This window comes from Drosophila gunungcola, unplaced genomic scaffold, assembly GCF_025200985.1.
Source record: "Drosophila gunungcola strain Sukarami unplaced genomic scaffold, Dgunungcola_SK_2 000018F, whole genome shotgun sequence".
NCBI classification, from domain to species: domain Eukaryota; kingdom Metazoa; phylum Arthropoda; class Insecta; order Diptera; family Drosophilidae; genus Drosophila; species Drosophila gunungcola.
In genome coordinates, this window is record NW_026453200.1 from 1,356,347 (window position 1) to 1,382,632 (window position 26,286).

Consider the following 26,286-nt stretch of genomic DNA (forward strand, 5'->3'; position numbering starts at 1 on the left):
TGCATACTTGAAAACACATGCAGAAATTGTTATGCTACTTTAAACTGTTAATTATCGATTACTACACTAGTTTTTCAACATGCACTATAATAAATTTTTTAGGATGTTAGGAAAATTCATGCCACTAAAAATTAGTTTAACAAAATAATTTATATAGACAAATGTTTCCTAAAAGATTTGGAATCAGGTTTTTGTTGAATTTTGAATACCGACAAGTTTGTATGTACATATACTACCATATGTGGCTGCCAATCTATTTTTCCAATATATTTTTACTATTTTGATTCTGATTTCAAAGCGTATATGAATAACACATTTTTTAGTGAGTAAGTAGTATTTACATATATTAAATTTTCGAAATTATTTAAACAAGGAAAATACATTTGGACTCTATCTATTTTCTCATAAATAACTATGTTAATATTTAATTGATCTTTTCTGTCGTTATATATACTGATTTTAATTCGTAGAATAATTTAAGAAAATGTATCTAACCTCCGTCGTTGGTATCTTGCTTCCGCTTCCGTTTTTTGCCTCGAGAGGCATTTGTACGAGAGCTCCAATCGGGATACATTTGCATGTGCAGTTGTCGCTCCCTTCGCGCCAACTCGTAATACTTCGCCTGCTCCTCACGCCCCAAGGCATGCCACTGGGTGTGGGATAAACGCGAAGTTTCGCGAAAAACATATTATATAATAATAGTATGCAAGATGTACCGAAATTATGAAATACATATTCAGCCAATTCAATGGTATTGTTTATATATATGTGTTTTACCAGGGCTTTGAACACCGAAATTGTTTGGCTAGCACGTAATCTAGGATTCAAACCAAATTCGTGTTCACATTACGGATAGTTAGTTATACAGGAGTATGGTTTCAGGTTTGCAAACAAATCCTTTGTGAGGATTTTTTACAAAAGCTAGAGCAATGGGTTTGGATCGGTTCACAGCCCTGGTTTTGAAGCATTTTGGTAATATTTTGTTCTGCATGGTCTTAATTTAAATATTTTTAATTTGAAAACAATTATAAAATTCTATAGCTGGTCTTAAATTGTACCTAATAAAAGACTAAACGGAAAACCCTATATAACCAAAAAAAAAAGACAGAAACAAATAAAAAAAAAATTTTTTGGTAAAATATTACATGCCTACATCAGTAATATTAATCATGTTACAGTTACAGTCTGTAATTTTGTGACTGCGGTATTAATCGGCTTACCACAGAATAATTCTAGATATTATAACGATTTTTTGTACGTATATATTTTTTTTATAAAAATATGTCCTGCCAATAAGAAAATGGATCACACTATAAAAAAAGGTTGTCTTCATACACGATTACACGAACTGAAGGTGATGATCGAATCATTCATCGAATCAATGCAGCCCGTGAAATAAAGTCTTATTGGAAGGGGATTTAATTCAATTCTTGGTTTTTTCAATACTTAAAAAAAATTGTTTTTGTCAAAATCGTAATACTTATTTACAGAAACATTGCTGTAGAAAACAAATTGAATAACAATAAAGTAATTTTTATACCCTTGCAGAGGGTATTATAATTTCAGTCAGAAGTTTGCAACGCAGTGAAGGAGACATCTCCGACCCTATAAAGTATATATATTCTTGATCAGCATCACTAGCCGAGTCGATCTAGCCATGTCCGTCTGTCCGTCCGTTTCTATGCAAACTAGTCTCTCAGTTTTAAAGCTATCTGCATGAAACTTTCCCAAAAGTTGTCTTTCTATTGCAGGTAGTATATAAAAGCGGAACGAGCCGGATCGGACGACTATAGCATTTAGCTCCCATAGGAACAATCGAAAAAATAAATAAAAAAAAAATTTTAACTTTGCTGTTTTTAATTTTTTTTTTACTTCTTCGACATATAGTAATGGTTAAATTTTTCAGAATTACGGTTTAAATTTCATCAAAATCGGACGACTATATCATATAGCTCCCATTGGAACAATCGGAAAAAAAATACAAAAAAAATTATAACTTTGCTGTTTTTTAATTTTTCTATTAGTTCTTCGACATATAGTATTGGTTAAATATTTCAGAATTACGGTTTAAATTTCATCAAAATCGGACGACTATATCATATAGCTCCCATAGAAATAATAAAAATATATAAAATAACTATATAATAACTGAGCTGCAAATCATCATAACTTCAATGTTTTTAGACATATACGCAAGTAAATCATAATTTTAATGTTTTAAAAAATATTTAATTTTTGCAATAGCTGCAAGGGTATATGAACTTCGGCTTGCCGAAGTTTGCTTCCTTTCTTGTTTTTTGGTAAAATAAAAATAGTAGTCACAAAATGTGAAATCAGAAGTTTTTGGAGTAGATGGTGCGATCGTCATGTTAGTTTTACCTCGTCAAAAGGTATTTTTGTTTAATATCAGAAGTATTTGTTGTTTTTAATTCAGTCAAAAGTTTGCAACGCAGTGAAGGAGGCGTTTCCGACCCTATAAAGTATATATATTCTTGATCAGCATCACTAGGAGAGTCGATCTAGCCATGTCCGTCTTTCCGTCCGTTTCTACGCAAACTAGTCTATCGGATTTAAATCTGTCTGCAGAAAAATTTCCCAAAAGTAAACTTTCTATTTAAGGTAAAATATAAGTCGGAACAAGGCTGTTCAAACGACTATATATTGGAACAATCTTGAAAAAAAGGAAAAAAAAATTTAACTAATATATAAATTTGATTAGAATTGGACGAATATATCATACAGCTTCCATGGAAACAATCGGGGCTATAAAAAAAAAACGATCGAGAAATTGAGCTGAAAATCATTATATGTTTTTAAAAAATTACGAATAATTATTTTTTATTCAAAAGCTGCAAGGGTATACAAATTTGGGCTTTTTGAAGTTGGCTTCCTTTTTTTTGTTTTTAATTTATAAAGGAGTAGAACCCATTTTTTTATTAAAGTACATCAGCACCATGACTAGGAATTGTTCCCAAATGACAAGTATATGAAAAAACCGGAGAATAAAATTCTGCCCTCTAACCTTGCTTATATTAATAATATGTTATCACTATTGAGTCCAATAAGAATTTTTCATAATCGAATTGGACTTGCATAGATTTCTGCTCATTCAAATAAGCATAAAACGCAAATTAAAAAACATGGTTTGCATTTTTAAACGCTGAATAACTTTCAAAATCGAATTTTTAGAGAAAAATGTTACCATTAAAAATACCTTTTTAAAGATATATAGCACCGTAGCTTTAGACGTTGGGAAGTCGGAGGCGTGTGAAATCTAGAGTTTATATTCGTTTTCCCGCTAAACGCACATACAAACCAAAAACGGAAAAACGTTCTCATTTATAAAACGCTGTATTTGTCTTGTTTATTGTATATCTTTTTAACGGATTATCACATTAAGATAATTGTGGTGTCGTTGGACGCGTATTTAATGCCAGAATACAACCATGTCCACCGGCCCGAAAAGCTCCAGTTTAGGACAAACATTTTTTCTCACTTTCACACCCATTTCTCCAAAATGACTTTCTAAAACTCTTAATATGCACAAACTTTTATAAAAGTAATTCTTTTTGATTTCTATATTATAACAGGATCGGACTATTCTTAGATGATTTCGAATACTGCGGCTATATATAGTAGTCTCCTTGCGCATGGTTACCGGTGCTCATCGTCACTACATGTACTGATACACATTTCAAAAATAAAATATACAAAAAATCCGACTTTGATCGTTCCTTTAGCAGCTATGCTGATATCGCGTTCCGATATTAATGCCCTTTCAGAGGTTATAATTTTATCGAAAATTTACAATGCAGTGACGGGGACATTTCCGACTCTATAGAGTATATATATTCTTGATCAGCATTAGATCAATCCAGCCATGACTGTCTGTCCGTCCGTAGGTCTCTACGCAAACTAGTCTTTTAGTTTTAAAGCTACGCAAAATTTTTCCAAAATTCATATTTTTTTTTCTGTTAGTATGTAAGCGGTTCAAATTAAAAAAATTATAATATATTTCTCCCACAAGAACAATCGGAATAATTAAAAAAATAAAATTATAACTTCGTTGAGAAATAATTTCGAATAACAGACAAATAACTTGATTTAACTCAATTTACAATAAACAAATTTAACTAAAACAAATATTTAACTAAAACAAATATAACCAAACTGTTTGGTCGCAGATTGTTTGAGCTATTTATTTATTTTATTTAATAAATTATTATTCTGATCAATTTAAATTTGCAACAGAGAAAGTCTTGTTTTGAACCTTTCACACAGCGGCAGTTGTTGCTAATGTATCAAAGAAGAAGATCTAGGACAGAACTTCCTATAAATATAGAACTATACTAAAGATTTCGAAATAGTGAGTACAAAATAAAGTAAACAAATATATATGACAAAAAACTATATTAAATCTAAGTACCAACTGCGTTTTTGGTATTTGTAGGTTAATGTGTATCAATATAAAAAGAGTAACAACAGAAGCGCATAACGGATAGATGTAGTCGGGACCTTTTTAAGTTAATAAATTAAAAAGTCTTTAATACCTTTCTGTTGATATTTTAGTTATACCCTTATACTTTTTCTAATCTTAATTTAATAGCTTTGACCAAACATAAACTTTTATATCTTAGCAAGAAACTTTATATACACATTAGGGTGGGTAAATTTGTAAGGACGGCAAAAAACAAGTGCTTAATCGTAGGGGCGGAAAGTAACCTGTGGAAAAGTCTAGGCATTATTGCCATTATGTCTAAAATCACGTTTAGCCCTCCTCGTTTCAAAAAATGTTCGAAGTACTATTCTCAAAAACAAAACAAGACAAATTATATAGGTAAAAAGTAACATATAAACAATTTTAAGCAACATTGCAAATGAAAATATGTGTCCTCACTCTCCTCTTTTCGCAAAAGAAAATTACGGTTTTTATTTTGAAATATATATGGTTCCATATGGTTTTTCCGTTTTTATAACTCATAACGCCGTTCCCACTTGGTTGGGAAGTTATTGGCACCAAATTTTGTAGAGTATTTGCATTCCTTGAAAGGTATGAAACATGTAAAAGGAATCGTTACCAACACTATAAGTATAAGTTATCAGGATTCCTGTCCGTTAAAACGTGAAGATCTGGAAAACTACAAGAGCAGAGACCTGGTGTTTAACATGCGGGTTCTAGATATAGGCTATAGTCGACTATAAGATAACCGTTTCTCTGCTAACAAATTTCTAACTAAATATATTCCTACAAAACAATCGCAGTTAAGGTTTCGCCATCTGTCGAACTGCATAGCCAACTCTAGAAGCAAAGAGCGTGCAGCACCCCAACCTCCCGCTAACAGTTTTTTCGTTCTGTCACTCTTCATCAGCGATCCCCGGCAGAGCTGCAGCCAAGCGGAAGCAATGATCTAGAGATGTTATAGAATTTATTAAGAACCACACAACCCCTTAATAACTCTATAACGTCTAAAATAATACGTTTACCGAAAGTATTACCGAAACACACACAAAGAGTCAAATAGCTAAGGTCCAACTTGTCTCAGATTGATGGGACAGACTTACACGATTTGTGGCCGTTACAGTTTGAAATAAACTCGAATCTGAATTTCAAATCCCAAATCTCTAGCTTTTATAGTTTCTGAAATCATGTATGTTGGACCATGTCTGTGTTTCGGTCATATCAATAGGTAGACACAAAAATTCGAGATCAAACTAATATTTTATAGTTATAGGGTTATTAAGTACTCTGCCGCCCCGCTGCCGCTGTTCGGTCACTGCTCTGCCGGTAATCGCTGATGTAAAGAGACAGCACGAAAGAACTGTTAGCGAGGGGTGGGGGGCTGCTCGTTCTAAGCTCTTGTGTTGGCTATGCAGTTCGACAGATGGCGCCACCCAAACTCCGATAGTTTTGTGGGGGAGAATTTAGTTTTAAATTTATTAGCTGAGTAAGGGGTATTTAACATCGGGGAACATCGTTCTTTCTTGTTATAGATGGTATTATAATTTCAGTCAGAAGTTTGCAACGCAGTGAAGGAGTCTTTTCCCTATAAGTATATGTATTCTTGAACAGCATCACTAGGAGAGTCGATCTAGCCATGTCCGTCCGTCCGTCCCTTTCTACGCATAACACTTTCCCAAAAGTTGTCATCCTGTTGCATGTAGTATATAAATCGGAACGAGCCGGATCGGACGACAGTGCATACACCTCACACAGGAACAAACGGAAAAATAAATGAAACAAATTATAACTTTGCTGTTTAAATTTCATCAAAATCGGACTTTATCTTATAGCTCCTTAGAAATAACCATATTATTAAAAAAGCAACCTTCGACAAGCCGAAGTATAAGTATGCAGCTTTTGAAAAAATTAAATACTCTTTGAAACATCTAAGTTTCGATTTATATGCGTATATGTTTTAAAACATTGAAGCTATGATGATTTTCAGATCAATTAGTTCCTATGGCAGCTACATGATATCGTTTTCAAAATATTAATATTTCAAAAAGAATTTAAAAAAAAAACATTTTAAAAAAATGAGAAGTGACATATTTTGTTTGTTGTATTTATATTTTGAAATAGAATATATAAACTTTATAGTTTTGCGCTGCAAACTTCTGACTGAAATAATAATACCCTCTGCAAGGGTATACAAATTATTTTGATCAGAAGGAAAAAGTGAATTTTATATGTTTCCACCTATATTGTCAGCATAATCACTCTAGTCGATCTAGCAATGGCTGTCTTCTGAAAGTATAAGAGCTAGAGAGTTGAATGTAAAATGAACTTCTAGAATGGTTTTTCGACGGAATACGTTTTTTTTATTTTTCTTCATGATCTATTTATACCCGTTACTCGTTGAGTTTTCGACCATATAAAGTATATATATTCTTGATCAGGATCAATAGCCGAGTCGATGTCCGACTGTCTCTCTGTCTGTCCGTCTGTATGAACGTCGAGATCTCGGAAACTACAAAAGCTAGAAAATTGGGAATTCGCATGCCAATTCTAGCTATGCCTACGCAGCGCAAGTTTATTTTAAAATGCCCACAAATCGCGAAAGTCTGTCACTTCCGTCTGAGACGTTGTAGAGGTTAGTTATTGGCCTGTATATTTAACTAACTATATCTATCAGTAGACACAGACATTTTTCAAAACGAGCTTTTGTTTAGAAGCACCCTTGCCGCCGCTCTGCCAGCAAAACACTGTCCTTTTCTTAGATATAGGGCAGTGGTGGTCGCTGATGTAGAGAGACAGAGTAAAATAACTGTTAGCTTCTTGTTTTGGGGTCACCTAAGCCCTGATTGTTTTGTGGAGAAATTATTTAGTTTGAAGTTTGTAGTTTCCAATAGTCGTGGAACTCAACTAATATAGAAAAAATCTTATCAAAACTTAACTCGTGTTAAAAGATCCTACGTGAAACAACCAAATTGAACTTCTACTAGTATTAATTAGTTATTTCAGAATGTGAAACATAATTTTAAAGGCTGATGTTATAAGTTGAACTGCGTAAATCAACGATCGTTTTCTAATGCGAGGTTTAAAAAGCTGGGACTGATCGATCTTCAATACGGTTTCGGGCGCATGCTTTCGCCAATTCTATTCCAGATGCCTAATTAAGATTCGGATGGTAATCAACCATCGTTTGTTAGACTCTTAAGAAAAGAATCTATTAAATTACAAATTATAAGAAAATATTATGTTTCAACTAAATTTTTCTTATGCTTTTTAGTATAACTCTTTTGCCAATATTTGTTCATTAATAGCACTATTTTACAGCCAATCGCGTAACGAGCCCTTATTTATAAATTCAAGCATTTCTATTATTTTAGAAGTCAAAAAAGATTATTTAAGATTTAAATACAAAAAATAACAAAATTTGGTAATATATTTACTTTTATAGCATAGGGGATAGAACAGGCATATTGGCTGTAATCTAGAGTAATATGTTAATTGTGTTTGTGTTTTGTGTTCTTATTTTTTTACTAGTCTTTATTGAACATTTTTATTTTATTCTTATTTTATAGCTCTGCAACGACTGCTGATTGATTTAAAAAAGGCGTTCATAAATATCCTAAGGTAAGGTACAATTTCTTACTGAAACATTTACACCCACAAAAAATATATGTTATGTCTATTGCGATCATAACATTATTCATTCAACCATTTGAATCACACCATTTTCCTTTGATTTGCAATATTTAATATTTTAATTTAACGAATTACGTCTATAAGTATATAAATAAGTATACTGCTTTTTTGTCTTTCTTATTTTACATTAAAAACAAAAAAGTTAGTTGACCGATCGCGATTTAAAGACATTTAAAGAATACTTTCTATGTTTACATTTAACTATGGTTAAACTCCTCTAAACTATCTTCAAATCTACGAAAGCTAGGTTATACATCTGCAAAGTGTAGATTTGCTTGTGATTACTCATTTTTAGTTACGAAACTTTACACTATTCTAATGTAACTCAAGTATTTACACAAATTACGTAAAGATTTTTGTTTTGATTTGTACTGTTATTTCTAGATTTATTGGGTTAGTTTTTAATGTTAGATGTGTGCTTTAAGTTGTATGTGTGTAGTGATTAAATGAAATAATATAAAAGTGAAATGCAATAAAAAGAAAGGAGTGTAACATTTTGAGAATTTTGTGCAGTACCTCCCGAATCCGTTGTCGATCTGTCTTTTTTTCGCTTTTTCTTTTTTGACACGTAACCATAGTTATCTCGTGCGCTCCACCCTGGATACAACTCCATATGCAATTGACGCTCTTGTCGAGCTTTTTCGTAATATTTGCTTTGCTCTTCGCGGGAAAGTTCGTGCCACTACAAAAGTATTATTAATAAGGTAATCCATTAGAAGCTGTTTTTTATAATTTATTACGCATTATCGGAAAATTGAATAAATCTAATTTCTTGTTTTTCATATTTCATGGGTTAATTTGACGTAACTCGGTTCCGAAAACGGTAATAAAGACCCAAACATTTTTAATTGCATTTGAAATTGGATCAAACTTACTTCGTAAAAAATATATAAAATATATATGATGTAAATAAATGTCTTACCCGTCTCCCCAAAATTTGATTAATAGCAGCCGATTCTTTCAGTGTACACTCGGCAACAACTTTAGCACGCATTTCCTTCATATAGAGCATGAACGCATTCAGTGGTTTCTTAATATGGGGTTTTTTTTTGTCGTTTGAACTATCTTTAGAGTCGTTGGATTGTGTACTCGATGAGTTTTTTGTGTCCAAGTTTCTGTAAACCAAAATCAGAAATATTTAGTGTTCGGTAAACCCATTTTGTAAAAAGAAAAAGAAATTTTTAATATAATAATTAATTTTTATACCCTTGCAGAGGGTATTATAATTTCAGTCAGAAGTTTGCAACGCAGTGAAGGAGACATTTCCGACCCTATAAAGTATATATATTCTTGATCAGTATCACTAGGCGAGTCGATCTAGCCATGTCCGTCTGTCCGTCCGTCTGTCCGTCCGTTTCTACGCAAACTAGTCTCTCAGTTTTAAAGCTATCTGCATGAAACTTTCCCAAAAGTTGTCTATCTATTGCAGGTAGTATATAAGTCGGAACGAGCCGGATCGGACGACTATAGCATATAGCTCCCATATGACCAATCGAAAAAAAAACAAAAAAAAATTATAACTTTGCTGTTTTTTAATTTTTTTTTTTAGTTCTTCGACATATAGTAATGGTTAAATAGTTCAGAATTACGTTTTAAATTTCATCAACATCGGACGACTATATCATATAGCTCCCATAGGAACAATCGGAAAAAAAATACAAAAAAAATTATAACTTTGCTGTTTTTTATTTTTTTTTTTAGTTCTTCGACATATAGTAATGGTTAAATAATTCAGAATTACGGTTTAAATTTCATCAAAATCGGACGACTATATTATATAGCTCCCATAGGTACAATCGTATAGCTGGCATAGGAATTATCGAATAATTAAGCTGCAAATCATCATAGCTTCAATGTTTTTAAACATACACGCAAGTAAATCATTGTTTTAACGTTTTCAAGAGTATTTAGGATAATGCGAATCCATGCGAGCCTTCAAACCGCACAGTTTTTGCGAGATTGTTCTGTCGAAGTTATGGACTGGCCAGCGTGCTCTCCGGCTCTGAACCCTATAGAAAATATTTGGGGAGTACTAGCAAGGCGAGTTTATAAAGATAATGCCAAGTACAAAAGCGTTCAGGACTTAAAAACAGCTATTTTGTATGAATGGAGCCAGCTTGAGCCAAGTTTATTTGAAAACCTCATAAACTCAATGAAAAAACGAATTTTTGATGTTGGTATTCGTCAAGGCACTGCCATAAACTACTAAAATGTTGTTTTCTTATAGCACTAATGTATTTATAATTATAGTTTCTTATTTCCTACATCATAACCATCCAACATCATATAATTACGATAAGGTTAAAAATTATTTTTTTTCATTTTTGTTAAGCAAATTGTATGAACGGTAAAATAATAAACTAAAACCAAATTAAACACACATGTCTAATTTATCTTTTAACAATTTCAGACTGGTTTTCCGTCATTGTGTTTGATATTATATAAAATATCTCAAACAAGAAAGAAAGCAAACTTCGGCAAGCCGAAGTTTATATACCCTTGCAGCTATTGCAAGAATTAAATATTTTTGAAAACATTAAAATTTTGATTTACTTGCTTATATGTCTAAAAACATTGAAGCAATGATGATTTGCAGCTCATTATTAGGTAGTTATTTTATATAATTTTATTATTTCTATTGGAGCTATATGATATAGTCGTCCTATTTTGATGAAATTTTAACCGTAATTCTGAAATATTTATCCATTACTATATGTCGAAGAACTTATAGAAAAATTTAAAAACAACAAAGTTATAATTTTTTTTTATTTACTTTTATGATTGTTCCTATGGGAGCTATATGATATAGTCGTCCGATTTTGATGAAATTTAAACCGTAATTCTGAAATATTTATCCATTACTATATCTCGAAGAACTAAAAAAAAAATTAAAAAACAGAAAAGCTATAATTTTTTTTCTTTTATTTTTATGATTGTTCCTATGGGAGCTATATGCTATAGTCATCCGATTTTGATGAAATTTAAACCGTAATTTTGAAATATTTAACCATTATTATATCTCGAAGAACTAAAAAAAAAATTAAAAAACAGAAAAGTTATAATTTTTTTTCATTTATTTTTCCGATTGTTGCTATGGGAGCTATATGCTATAGTCGTCCGATTTTGATAAAATTTAAATCATAATTCTGAAATATTAAACCATTACTAAATGTCGAAGAACTAAAAAAAAATTAAAAAACAGCAAAGTTATAATTTTTTTTCATTTATTTTTCCGATTGTTCCTATATGCTATAGTCGTCCGATCCGGCTCGCTCCGACTTATATACTACCTGCAATAGAAAGACAACTTTTGGGAAAGTTTCATGCAGATAGTTTAAAAACTGAGAGACTAGTTTGCATATAAACGGACGGACAGACGGAAAGACGGACGGACAGACGGACAGACGGACATGGCTAGATCGACTCTACTAGTGATGCTGATCAAGAATATATATACTTTATAGGGTCGGAAACGTCTCCTTCACTGCGTTGCAAACTTCTGACTGAAATTATAATACCCTCTGCAAGGGTATAAAAATCGAACTGAATTATAATTTTGATTTAGCTTAACACTACATAGATAATACGAAAAAAAATCCAACTCGATTAAACCTTTTTTACAAGTTTTACGCCCTATACCCTAGGTGTCAAAATTTCTTTGTGCGCAATAGATTGTCATCATTGAGATATAAATAAAGATATATATTCTTTATCACGATCAATAGCCAGTCGACCTAGCCATGCCCTTTTGTCTGTCTCTTTTGAGATTTGTGATATATGACCATTACTACTTCTTCATGAATAATAAATAAAAAAAAAAAACAGCGAAGTAATCATTGTTTTACACCCTTGCAGTGAAGGAGGCATTTTCGACCATATAAAGTACACATACAGTACAGACAGACGGACAAGGTTAGTAAGTGCTAGTTAGTAATATATATAATTTGTAGGGGCGGAAACGTCTCCTTTACTGCGTTGCAAACTGCTGATATTATAATACCCTCTGCAAGGATATAAAAATACATGTGCCAAATAACGTGTATAGAAAGAAAGAACATTAATAGTTCTACAAATGAATTTCATGCCCATTCTGATATAACTTTTCCAAATACAATTTTTTTCCTTTCAGACATTTGTAAAAAGTTAAAAGTGAGTGAATTCGTTGAAATGTTTGTAACAGGTCAAAGGAGGCAACCCCTCCGTTATTTATAATCTTAATCGTGATCATCAGCCGAGTCAATCTAAACGTGTCCGCCTGTCGTCCGTATGCGCGTCAAGATGCTGGGTAGCTATAGAGTTCTAGGTTCAATCCCAGAATAGAAGAACAGTTTCTTTTCCATGTTGTTTGTTTTTTGTTAATGTTTTGTTTTCATTTTAATTTATTATCAAGCTGACTGTAATATATTAGCTATTAAAAGCCATTTGATTTAAAATATTTGATTCCTTATATGGCTTTAGTGCATTGCCGAATGTGAAGCCAGTGTAGCGCAATTTGCTAAAACGTCTACAAATCCAAAGATCCTAGGTTCGAAACCAGTTTGGGTCGACATGGTCCGTAAGAAAAGTATAATTGTGGTTTAACTTTCCTTAAAATCTATATATATTTAAATCTATACGAAATGCATAGAGGGTGTTCTCCAAGGTCGTCAAATGAGCAATCAAAAAATATTATTTTTAATTATTTTTAATATTAATATTATTTTCGGATCGTTAATGATATTAAAAATGGTTATTGAAAGATATCACAAAGTGCTCGCAAACGATCCTTTTCGAGCTATCGAACATGATACTTTCACTGCAACAAACTGAGAGACAATTGATTCGTTTTTGTATCGTTTTCGGATCGTTACACGTTTAAATCTCGCTTTACTATCGTTTGCGATACGGTTTACGCTGTTTTGGCCAATTGGTTGTCAAGTATACAGAAGCCAAGGCACATTAAACAATGATTTTGCATGACTAAAATGTTGCTTCAGCGCCATAAAAAAGGGGTGTTTGCATTGGGTTCTGTTTTAAACATTCAGTCGCAGCTTATTATTTTAAGGTCAAACCAAAAAAAATGGTTAAAAACGTTCAATTCATAAAATTTCAATATTCATTCGCTGCGACAGTAGTAGATTTTTGAGAGTGAGAGCTTTATTTTTATACCCTTGCAGAGGGTATAAAACTGTTCCCATAGAAACAATCGGAAAAAAAATACAAAAAAATTATAACTTTGCTGTTTTTTTATTTTTTTTTTAATTCTTCGACATATAGTAATGGCTAAATATTTCAGAATTACGGTTTAAATTTAAACAAAATCGGACGACTATATCAATAGCTCCAATAGAAATAATAAAAATATATAAAATAACTATCTAATAAGTGAGCTGCAAATCATCATAGCTTCAATGTTTTTAAACATATACGCAAGTATATCATAATTTTAATGTTTTCAAAAATGTTTAATTTTTGCAATAGCTGCAAGGGTATATGAACTTCGGCTTGCCAAAGTTTGCTTTCTTTTCTGTTATTGATAAATATTAACAAAACTATTTAAACTTTTGTCTTTTCTTTTCTTTGTTTTGATTTCTGTGCTTCTGGAGTCTTTCTTTTGAGCTTAGTCCGTCGACTGCTCTCCTACATATTGCTAAAATAAAAATATTCTTTAAAACGACTAATTTAGGGTTCCATGATTATATGTATAAAAGAAATTAAGCTCTGTCGATTGGCCCCTGATTTTTCGATCGTTCCTGTGGCAGCTATATTATTAAGTTTGCTAATTTTAATAAAACAAAAAATCGAACTTTTCCATACTACCAGATAAACTTAAGTTCCATCAGCTAAGGGTTTTGCGATATAGCTAAGATTACGAAAAATCTGTTTTTAACGCTAATTTTAATTATGTAGCCCATATCTATCTTATGTAAGTTATGTTGAATTCTTTTACTAAATGTTTTAGTCGTTCCTATACCAGCTAATAGTAAAGTCATTTTTTAAAGTTGAAAATCTATTTCGAAGTCATAAAACATATTTGTTATATGCGTATATGATGAACAATGTCTATTCGATATTCCAATGGTTTTCCTAATCACTTGTGCATTACAGCTATTTTATGTAAACATTAGATTTTGATAAAATCAAAACTAAAATTAAAATAAAAATTCCAAAATTATTAATTTAGAATTTTAGCTTGCGTAGAATCAGACGGACAATGGCTATGACGACTCGCCTTATGATATGTTTGTAAATCACTGCTTTGCTAACTTTGGACTGAAAAGCGAAAACAAAATAAAAACAACGCTATGTAGATTTTAAGTTGAGAATAAATTGTATAAGTTGAATTCTTAAATGTAATTTAGAGAAAGGCATTTTAAATTACATGTCTTTTATCTTGGTTCCAATACTTAAGTCATATGGAGCATCAAGTATGGGTAAAATTTCAGTCTCAGTCTCGGTTGGTCCAGTAACTGCAGTTAACGCACTAAGCCTTGCTTTGAACATATTGGCTATTGAACGCTCCTGCGTTGTGTTTACAGCAGCAACTTTATTTGACGACGTGGTTTTAGAAATGGGAGGTGACAAATTTTCTGAAGTTTTAGCCAATGTTGTAATTGATGGCGATATTTTAACTTGGTAGGAGACTGCCGGATCGCAACTTCCCATAAAAATATTAGGTTTACAAGATTCTGAAGTCAGGGTTTCAATGCGCCGGGCGAACTTTGGTTTTCGTCGATTGTGACTTAATCCTAAAACTCCAGAAACCAGTCCAGTCGAGCAGCCACTATTACTACTTGTCGGGGTGCTAGAAGGTGCAGTAGAAAACTCGGAAAAAAATGCTGGGTCGGTAATGATTGACACAGCGGAACCTTCTCGTATGTTATTGACCAAAATCGGAGATTGTGTTATGGGATTACAATTCTCAATAGTATCAGTGCAGTTTGACCCAGAGGTGGAAGTATCAGGCACGCGAGCTTTGTTTGCATTACATGATGAAGACAATGAAGCATATTCTAAAATTATTTCAGCTGCAGTTGTGCAATGCTCTTCCTCCTCTTTACGTCGAAAGCTCCGTTTTTTCGTATGCCATAAGCAGGTCGGTGACATAGCGGGTTCTTCGGAATCGCTTTTAGCACTATCACTGTAGGCATCAGGTGTGGTGCTATCTATATAAGATTGATGCATATTAACAGTTGAAGCTAGTTGTAATATAATATCCTCTATTTCGTTCAGGGTCTTAGGTTTTGTTAAAGGAGGTAACAAGTCAGAGTCGCCTTTAGTGTCCAAGTTTTTAGAGTTAATTTGAATGCAGGTAGTTTTCTTAGTTAAAAGCTCATTTTCATTAGATAATGCTATTGCAGCCAGAGCCATAATGTTATGAGTTTGCGTTGGACTAAATTCAGGCCCTTCTGCTGATGTGAGTCCTAAGCGTTGTAAGCTTCGAAGGTAATAGAGCTCAGCGCTGCTCCATTGATTATAAAGTCGTCTAACTTGATCCAAAACGCTTTCAATTGACTTGCAATTACCATCTAGTTGTCGTCCCACAGTCGCTTCAAGGGCTGATTCAGAACCATTACTCATATCGACGTGGCAAAGGCGCACACTCAGACTCTTTCTAAATTTAGCTGATAATAGAGAAAGTTGTTCTAGTCTATTTTTGACGTCAACAAGTACGTTCTTATGTTCCCGTATAAATTCACTAGCGTGTTGTAGGTCGTACCCTTCTGCAGACTTAGCGTCCTTACTGAGCTTAAAGTTAGGTGCATTATTAAAAATAGGATTACAATTTTCAAAATCTTGCATGTTTCCCTGCCTTGTGCTTTGGCTTTGATTAGAAAATTCAAGTGAAGGTTGATCACCACATCTTAAGCAATCGTCGCCGTCATTAAGTAATTCAATGTTGTTATTATTATCTTGCGAAGATGGCGTTGGTGGAAGTTCATTTTGACGAATTATGGGCTTTTTTAACCCTGAAAAATTAACCATATTTATAGTTTTTTCAATTGATATTTCCGACCCGAAATCCCGTTCTGCTAACTGTGGTTGAAAAAGTCGAGCATAGAATAGTTGTGTGGCTAAAAGCTGTTGCTGTGAGCAATTCTGTTGGTTTAGCATACTATTAGTATATATGCAAGAAAACAGTTCATTTCGATTGCGAAAAACCTGTTCTTGACATTTTTCTGAGGCAAGTGCTGTTTGCCAATATTGGGAAGTCGCTTTTGGCTGGCGCAAAAGCAGTTCCGATAATGACGACGATATTCCGGACGAATTACTTGAAGGAACAGCAAAGAATTTTTCTAACTCATTGCGATTATTTTGTTGGGTACTAATGTCTGGCAATGCTGTATAGTAATCATAGGTTTTATTAACAACATCCTGGTCTTGGGATTTTGAAGATTTTTTTAACTGATTAACTAGTAGTTCTCCATCGCGGCAGTTTTTCTTGTTGATTAATTCCTTTGAGTCCAAAGTCCTTTCACCATTGGAAGTCCCACAGTTTGGCATTATAGGTATTTTAATAGAACTTCTGTAAAGATCCGTTGGATACCGACAACTAGTTATACATTTACTATACGTTTTAAGACTACGTCTATTAATTAATGGTGAAAATTAAGCTAAAAACTCTAATTCGAATGAGTTTTTGTTTAATTTGTCTGCAACTGCAGCGTATCCGTTAACCTCCAAAAGCTTCTTAAATGTTCGGATGAAATTTTACTCCTTGAATTAATTAAATAAATTTATTAGCAACTCAGTGTTATTTGAGAAATTGCATTGAGTTTTTTCTGAAGTGTTTATTTTGTATATTGGCTGTTGCACTTTTTTTTGTTTCATACAAGTTTTAATAGTCATATTCTTTATAAAGGTACCGAAAAATTTTGGAAAATAAGCGATGTTTTTTTTTTTGTGTGACTTTTATTGGGTCAATAACCTAGTAGTAATAGTTATTAATATTGGCAGATGTAATGTTAATTACTTTTCATAAATAAATATAATAACGTTCTCTACCACCAATTAGATATCGGAGTGTTAACCAAAGTTACCCTGTTGCCCGCCTGTTGCAATACAGGTCATGGAGCTTTTTGCTGTTTATGTGTATTTAATTTATTTTTTCTAAAATATATATATTTTTATGTCGAGAACGAAGCCTTTCTACGTCATCCAAGGGTTTACTCATTTTATCTTCCATCTTAGCCGAGCACTGTTAAGTATTTTGCTCTTTGCCTTTGTTTGAAGGCAATTATATTTTAAATTAATAAAATGATAAAACACTGTTTAATTATTGTTATAAGTTTGTAAACAAGTTTTTGCGTTTTTTAATATTATTTATTTCCTCAATGAATTTTCACTGTTGACTTCTTCGCACTAGACTTTTTTTTTTGTAGTAATATTTTTATTGTTTTCCAAGGGTCCACTGATTACGGTATTATTTATTTATGAATTGACAATACGGTGTTTTATTGTTCCCGAATATTTCTGAATTATTTAAAGCCAAAAATTGTTTGCTTATATAGATTTTCGCAAAATTGTATATACTGCCACAACAATTGCCGAATTACTCTCTTTCGGCCATTAAAAATAAAACTTAACGATGAAGGTATACGAAGTCTATCTGAACAAGAGAGGCGAAGACAAACCAACGGTACGAATGAAAATAAATGCGTGAGAGCTATTGCGCAGACACTTTCCTACTCTTATAATTTTATATCTTACCCGTTTCGATAAAATATTTTAACATTAGATAAGTTACAAACGTTTTACATGAATAACATTTAAACACAATTAATTAATATTAACAGATATTTTATTAAATTAGGATTAAACAATCTGACTCACTACTTTTTATTCTACCTCTGCAATATTGTTTTATGTATACATACATTGATGTGTAATACGAAGTCTTTTTACATGTAAATTAGATGGAAATGTCTTTACTGCACGAATGTTTTACGTACAATTGTACATTGTTTGGTCGTGCGAATGGGTGCTTGGCTAAGGTCAATATACAACATTGATTCTGTTTAAATTATGTAGTTGGAGTATTTTTTTTTGGTGTCAAACATACTTAATACTCCAACGTATTATAAACAAGAAAGGAAGCAAACTTCCTCAAGCCGAAGTTAATATACCCTTGAATCTAATGCAAAACTTAAATATTCTTTTAACAATATAAATTTCAAATTATATGGGTATATTTATAATAAACAAGAAAGGAAGCAAACTTCGGCAAGCCGAAGTTCATAAACCCATGCATTTATTGCAAACATTAAATATTCTTGAAAACGTTAATATTATGATTGGCTTGCGTATATGTTTAAAAACATTGAAGCTATGATGATTTGCAGCTCAATTATTCGATAGTTCGTATGGCAGCTATATGATATCGTTCTCCGATTTTAATAAAATTAAAAGCGTAATTCTGAACTGTCAAATTATTAATAAGTAAAAAAGAATTAAAAGAAAATTAAAAAATAGAAAAGTTACATTTATTTTATTTTATTTTTTATGTTCTTATGGAAGCTTTATGTTATAGTGGTCCAATTTTAATGAAATTTAAACCGTAATTCTAAAATATTTAACCTTTACTAAATGTCGAAGAACTAAAAAAAAAATTAAAAAGCAGCAAAGTACTAATTTTTGTCATTTATTTTTCCGATCGTATCGTTCCTACTTATATACTACCTGCAATAGAATGACAACTTTTGGGAAAGTTTCATGCAGATAAGTTTAAAACTGAGAGACATTGGAGCCCCTTAACCTTGCGTCAGTCATCTTGACTGTAGTTTATCTTTTTATACCCTTGCAGAGGGTATTATAATTTCAGTCAGAAGTTTGTAACGCAGTGAAGGAGACATCTCCGACCCCAAAAAGTATATATATTCTTGATCAGCATCACTAGGACAGTCGATCTAGTCATGTCCGTCTGTCCGTCCGTTTCTACGCAAACTAGTCCCTCAGTTTTCCAGCTATCTGCATGAAACTTTCCTAAAAGTTATCTTTCTATTGCAGGTAGTTTAAAACTCGGAACGAGCCGGATCGGACGACTATAGCACATAGCTCCCATAGGAACAATCGGAAAAATAAATAAAAAAATATTAAAACTTTGGTGTTTCTTAATTTTTTTAAAGTTCTTCGAGATATAGTAATGGTTCAATATTTCAGAATTACGGTTTAAATTTCATCAAAATCATACGACTTTAACTTAAAGCTCCCATAAATTTTTAAAAATTTAACTTTTTAGTTTTGTAATTTTTTTACAAATTCTTTATGATTAATTAATAATTTGACAGTTCAGAACTACGCTTTTAATTTTATTAATCGGAGCCGAAGTTCTTATACTCTTGCAGCTATTTCAAAAACTAAATACTCTTGAAAACGTTAAAACAATGATTTACTTGCGTGTATGTTTAAAAACATTGAAGCTATGATGATTTGCAGCTTAATTATTCGATAATTCCTATGCCAGCTATACGATTGTACCTATGGGAGCTATATGCTATAGTCGTCCGATTTTGATGAAATTTAAACCGTAATTCTGAAGTATTTAACCATTACTATATCTCGAAGAACTAAAAAAAAATTTAAAAAACACCAAAGTTATAATTTTTTTTATTTATTTTTCCGACTGTTCCTATGGGAGCTATATGCTATAGTCGTCCGATCCGGCTCGATCCGACTTATATACTACTTTTGGGAAAGTTTCATGCAGATAGCTTTAAAACTGAGAGACTAGTTTGCGTAGAATCGGACGGACAGACGGACGGACAGGCGGACAGACGGACGGACAGACGGACAGACGGACAGACGGACATGGCTAGATCGACTCTCCTAGTGATGCTGATCAAGAATATATATACTTTATAGGGTCGGAGGTGTCTCCTTCACTGCGTTGCAAACTTCTGACTGAAATTATAATACCCTCTGCAAGGGTATAAAAAAAAAAGTATTGGTTTAACAATTTAAAATTAATCTTTTAATATTATTAAAATCGGAAAACGATATCATATAGCTAACATTGGAACGATCGAATAATTGAGCTGAAAATCTTAATAGCATCAGTGTTTTAAATGGGCATGTAAATTAATATTAAGATGTTTTAGAGAATACTTAATATTTGCAGTACCTGCAAGATTATATAAACATCAGCTTGCCGAACTTGGCTTCTTTGCTTCTTCGATATTATAAACTATTTTTATACCCTTGCAGAGGGTATTATAATTTCAGTCAGAAGTTTGCAACGCAGTGAAGGAGACGTTTCCGACCCTATAAAGTATATATATTCTTGATCAGCATCACTAGTAGAGTCGATCTAGCCATGTCCGTCTGTCCGTCCGTCTGTCCGTCTGTCCGTCCGTTTATATGCAAACTAGTCTCTCAGTTTTAAAGCTATCTGCATGAAACTTTCCCAAAAGTTGTCTTTCTATTGCAGGTAGTATATAAGTCGGAACGAGCCGGATCGGACGACTATAGCATATAGCTCCCATAGGAACAATCGGAAAAATAAATGAAAAAAAATTATAACTTTGCTGTTTTTTAATTTTTTGTTTAGTTCTTCGACATATAGTAATGGTAAAATATTTCCGATTTACGGTTTAAATTTCATCAAAATCGGACGACTATAGCATATAGCTCCCATAGGAACAATCGGAAAAATAAATGAAAAAAAATTATAACTTTGCTGTTTTTTAATTTTTTGTTTAGTTCTTCGAGATATAGTAATGGTTTAATATTTCAGAATTACGGTTTTAATTTCATCAAAATCGGACGACTATAGCATATAGCTCCCATAGGAACAATCGGAAAAATAAATGAAAAAAAATTATAACTTTTCTGTTTTTTAATTTTTTGTTTAGTTCTTCGACATATAGCAATGTTTAATTATTTCAGAATTATGGTATAAATTTTATCAAATTCGGACGTCTATAGCATATAGCTCCCATAGAAATAATAAAAATATATAAAAATAACTATCTAATAATTGAGCTGCAAATCATCATAGTTTCAATGTTTTTTTTTAGCACATACTCAAGTAAATCATAATTTAAATGTTTTCAAAAGTATTTAATTAATGCAATAGCTGCAAGGGTATATGAACTTCGGCTTGCCGAAGTTTGCTTTCCTTCTTGTTTTTTCTAATTTAAAGTAAATTTTAGAACTTGTAAAAAGTGTTAAAATTGGAGAAAAAAATTGTAATGTAGCTACTATAAAAAATCCAATTAAATATCATTAACTGTATATTAGAGGAAAAGATTTTAACTTTGTCGGCATGTTCTTAAGGGGTTTACATACAGTTAGAAGGCCGATTAAAGGAGAATTTTTTAAAAATTTTCGTCGTATCTTTTAATTGTATTTTAAGACTTAGTATTGGTAAAAATATTTATTTGGAAAGGAGGTATAGCTGATCTCTGGGAGCTGTCTCAAAAAAAGGTTGTGCGCTGACTACTTTATCTCTGATGTGGTTGCTTCGGAATTAAAAAAACCGGCAAAATACAATAGTTTGACAAAATGCCGGTTTGTCGAAAACAAAATTGATTTTATACCAACATTACATTCGGTTTAGCCGTTCTCGAGTAATGTTGACTTTGACAACACTATTTTAGAAAAACGAGTTTAACGCCTTAAGTCATGTTCAATGGTTTAAGCAGGCGCCTTTTTTTTAAATGTAGTAATGTTTAAAGTTATCCAGCGAAAAAAAAATCAGGTATTTTTGATTATGTAGACTATAGTTTAGATGGCGCCATCTGTTGAAATGCATAGCCAAAATAGAAGCTTAGAGCGTACATCACCCCTACTAAGAGTTCTTTTGTTCTGTTTCAGCGGCAGAGCGGTGGCAGGGGACTTAATAACTCAATAACCACTAAAATATTAACTCGATTTTAAAAATGTTGGAGTCTACCGATAGATTTTAGCACAACTGTTCAATCGTTCCTATGGTAGCTATATAAAATCGTTTTCTGATTTTAATAAAATAAAAAGCGTATATAAGCGTATATAAGCGTATATAAATTTAGCTTCGCTGTTTCTCAACTTTTTTTTAAATTTCATTGTAATGGTTTAATATTTCAGAATTACTGTTTTAGTTTCATTAAAATCGGAAGACTATGTCATATAGCTCCTATTGGGAAAATTATAAATTCGCTGTTTTTCAATTGATTTAAATGTACTTAAATATATAGCAATATATTGTTATTTCAGAATTACGGTTTTAATTTTATTAAAATCAGACAACGATTACTTATAGCTGGCATAGAAACGATCGAACAATTTATCGGAAAATCATCATCATAAAAGTTATCTTTCTATTGCAGGTAGTATAAAAATCGGAACGAGCCGGATCGGACGACTATAGCACATAGCTCCAATAAGAACAATCGGAAAAATAAATAAAACAAGAAGGAAAGCAAACTTCGGCAAGCCGAAGTTCATATACCCTTGCAGCTATATCATTAATTAAATACTTTTGAAAACATTTATATTATGATTCACTTGAGTATGTGCTAAAAAAAAACATTGAAACTATGATGATTTGCAGCTCAATTATTAGATAGTTATTTTATATATTTTTATTATTTCTATGGGAGCTATATGCTATAGACGTCCGATTTTGATGAAATTTATACCATAATTCTGAAATAATTAAACATTGCTATATGTCGAAGAACTAAACAAAAAATTAAAAAACAGAAAAGTTATAATTTTTTTTCTTTTATTTTTCCGATTGTTCCTATGGGAGCTATATGCTTTAGTCGTCCGATTTTGATGAAATTAAAACCGTAATTCTGAAATATTAAACCATTACTATATCTCGAAGAACTAAACAAAAAATTAAAAAACAGCAAAGTTATAATTTTTTTCATTTATTTTTCCGATTGTTCCTATGGGAGCTATATGCTATAGTCGTCCGATTTTGATGAAATTTAAACCGTAAATCGGAAATATTTTACCATTACTATATGTCGAAGAACTAAAAAAAAATTAAAAAACAGAAAAGTTATAATTTTTTTTATTTATTTTTCCGATTGTTCCTATGGGAGCTATATGCTATAGTCGTCCGATCCGGCTCGTTCCAACTTATATACTACCTGCAATAGAAATACAACTTTTGGGAAAGTTTCATGCAGATAGCCCTAAAACTGAGAGACTAGTTTGCGTAGAAACGGACGGACAGACGGACAGACGGACGGACAGACGGACATGGCTAGATCGACTCTCCTAGTGATGCTGATCAAGAATATATATTCTTTATAGGGTCGGAGATGTCTCCTTCACTGCGTTGCAAACTTCTGACTGAAATTATAATACTTTCTGCAAAGGTATAAAAACGGTGCAATACAAAAAATTCTGACTGCTTTTTTCTGAATCAGGGAGTCAAACTCCTCAGGAAAATCCAGCTTTGATCAAACAGAGGATTTTTTCGATTTCAATTTGTAAGCCAGTGAAATAAAAAATTACTAAATTCTAGAAGTATATTCAAATAATTTAAGAATCAGAGAAGTTATAAATTATTTGGTAAAGCATAGTAGTAGTATCGGAAAGGACCCCTTTACTGCTGTGCAAACTTTTGAATGAAATTATTATAATACCCTCTGTAAGAGTATAAAAATACAAATACAAAATTTGAACGACTTTATCATATAGCTGTCATAGGGACGATCGAAAAATTAACACAAACGCAATCAAATTTAAGCATAATATTTAAGAGAATGTTTTTTTTTTGATATAGCTGGTACTTTGTAAAAAGAAACAAATAATTAAAATGTTTTTGTTTTGGAAACATAATTTTGGAATGAAGTTATCATTAAAAATTATGATTTCCCAGTCATTTCTTATAATCAGTTCTTAACATTTGTTTAAAGTAGTTAAATTTTTATTAATTTGTAATATTTATATGTATAACTTTATTAACATAGATTAACAGAATTGTGTAATTTTTATGTATGTGGTTTTTAAACACATTAAAGTAAACGGCTACAGACTCTCTACTAGTTGATTTAAACTTTAAGTTTCTAAATACAGATAAATACTTTTCGGACAAAAATTTATTTGAATCAAACAATATTGCATAGAGTGTTAAAAGTTTATGGTTGTTTTCGAGAATGTATGAGTAAGGATTTCGAAGTTAGGGGAAATGAAATTCGAGTTTGTCTCAATTTAGGGGTGGCTGTAAATTGCGCAGGCGCTATATCAATGAGAGGACCAATGAGAGACTTTATATATAACCCCAAGTCTGCCTATTTGCTCCTTATAAGTGTATATGTGAATATGTGCACTGAAGAAAGCCATTGGTAAATTAAAGATGGCGGATGTAATTTGCCCACCCCCTAAACTAAAACGTCAAAAGCGCAGTAAAAAATGTTAATAAATCAAAATTCGATACTTTCAATAAAACAATTTTTTATTTAATTAAGACCAGTCTTATAGCTTGAAAAAGTGTTTTAGGTTTTGGACTTACCTCGGATATCTATTATTCGTTGTTGTGTCATGAGCTCCACAATCCTGTTTGGGGCTGACGCCCACAATAGCAGAATGCGCGTTTAGAACATGATGCGATGCGGCGTGGACTGAAGGCAAAAGGCTAGGTGAAAATCGGAATGGGAAATCACTGCAAATAAAATATAAAAAATTGCTATTCTATGGAAATATTTGATTACAAATTGGACAAAACTGTTAACTCAGCCAGCACATGTACAAATGAACAAAAAAACATTAGGAATATTCTAATTTGAGAAAACGTTTTTTTTAGTTACCAATGTAAAGTGAAATCATTTATTATTATCACTAGACCAGTAAATTTATTGAATATCTACTTGGACATTAAAAAATAATGCAGGCCATTATTAAGTAAGCAATTTTATTTTAATTTCTTTTGTTTTTTTTTTTTGTTATATTATGAAGTTGATGCAAACCCAGACCAAGTTTAATTTTTTGGCCCATAGTTTTATCTACTCTTCCCTTCCCTTAATTAAAACTTCTTGAACTTAAAAAATATTGTTTCTCATATTAAAACTTGCTACCATTTATGATTACAGCAGACAGCAGAGAAAACTAACCTTTAAGTCAAATTTGTTAAATAGGGAGTTTTTAAATGATAACTCAAGAATATTTAGTCAAAATTTTAAGTAAACCGGAGGTTTGTCTATTTTTATTTTCGTTCAATAGTGCTACTTTACATTTGTTCAAAACTTTAAAGAGATTTTCCCACAACTCACGTTTTCAAAGACGGTGCCCGCCCATCAGAACTTGAAAACTACTTCACCGAACTTTTTATTATATGTAATCGAATTTTTAACTTGTATATAATTTTGGTTTTTAGATTTCGGAGAAACCAGTACCAAGCTGTGATGAGCACCACAGACGATGCGATGAATAAAAAAAATTTGTTTGTTAGTTTTGTATATAAAAGTAAAACATTTCAGGAATATCCTGTGAAAATTTCTTGTCGATCGGACTAAAACTTGCTGATGTGATTTCTTATGAAAAAATGGTACCTCCGACTTTAAAACCGTGCTATAAATTCAAAATCGCGTATTTTTTCAATTTAATTTCATAATAAGACATATTAAACTAATAAATTTAATAAATCAATTTAATTTTTTTTTAATATCATATCATCAATAATTTAAGAGACTCCGACAGACCGCCGCCACGGGATAAATAATAAAAATTACAAAAAAAAAATCCTAGATACTCTTCAAATACTACTACTTGAGCCCTATGGTGCATTCTTTTAATTTTTGTAAATAAATGTGTATAATCAAAAGAAACATTTGTGTGAAATGTGGGAAGTATTTTACATCAAATTACTCGTATTTAAAACTTTTAGTTACTGTACTACATGGGTGGCTAAGTCTACCTGCAATGTTCCGAAAGCTTATTATTACCTTGAAAGCGTAGTATTTATCGGTAAAGTCGAGGGATAAGGAGTTCTAAAGCTGGATGCGGAGTAAACAGAGGGTGTGTGCCTAAAAATATATGTATATATTAACTAAATCCAAAAATTCATTAGAAAAGACATACCACGAAGCCACTTGAGTCATATCAGAACTTAGCATTGGGTACGGATATTGACCTCCTGTAAATGGGTATAACGCCGGACGAGTTAAACCTGAAAATTATGTTATTTTTATTTTTATAAGAAAATATCTTATTATTGAGCATTA

The 26,286-nt window shown here is 31.9% G+C and overlaps 1 protein-coding gene across 17 annotated transcripts in view; it reads right to left on the reverse strand.

Annotated features, from left to right (window-relative positions):
* LOC128263730 (protein pangolin, isoforms A/H/I/S) overlaps positions 1-26,286 on the reverse strand; it is an 82,207-nt gene that overhangs the window by 23,757 nt on the left and 32,164 nt on the right. For 3 of the 17 annotated variants that reach the window (XM_052998849.1, XM_052998848.1, XM_052998850.1), the window contains exons 6-10: positions 26,144-26,231; positions 26,008-26,088; positions 24,579-24,728; positions 9,072-9,264; positions 8,666-8,831 (exon numbers count right to left, since the gene is read on the reverse strand). In XM_052998849.1, the coding sequence (XP_052854809.1) occupies positions 8,666-8,831; positions 9,072-9,264; positions 24,579-24,728; positions 26,008-26,088; positions 26,144-26,231 (678 nt within the window). Of the gene's footprint in view, positions 1-495; positions 650-8,665; positions 8,832-9,071; positions 9,265-14,510; positions 18,099-24,578; positions 24,729-26,007; positions 26,089-26,143; positions 26,232-26,286 lie in introns of those variants that run through there. The other 14 variants (XM_052998843.1, XM_052998844.1, XM_052998845.1 and 11 more) reach the window with 11 other exon arrangements.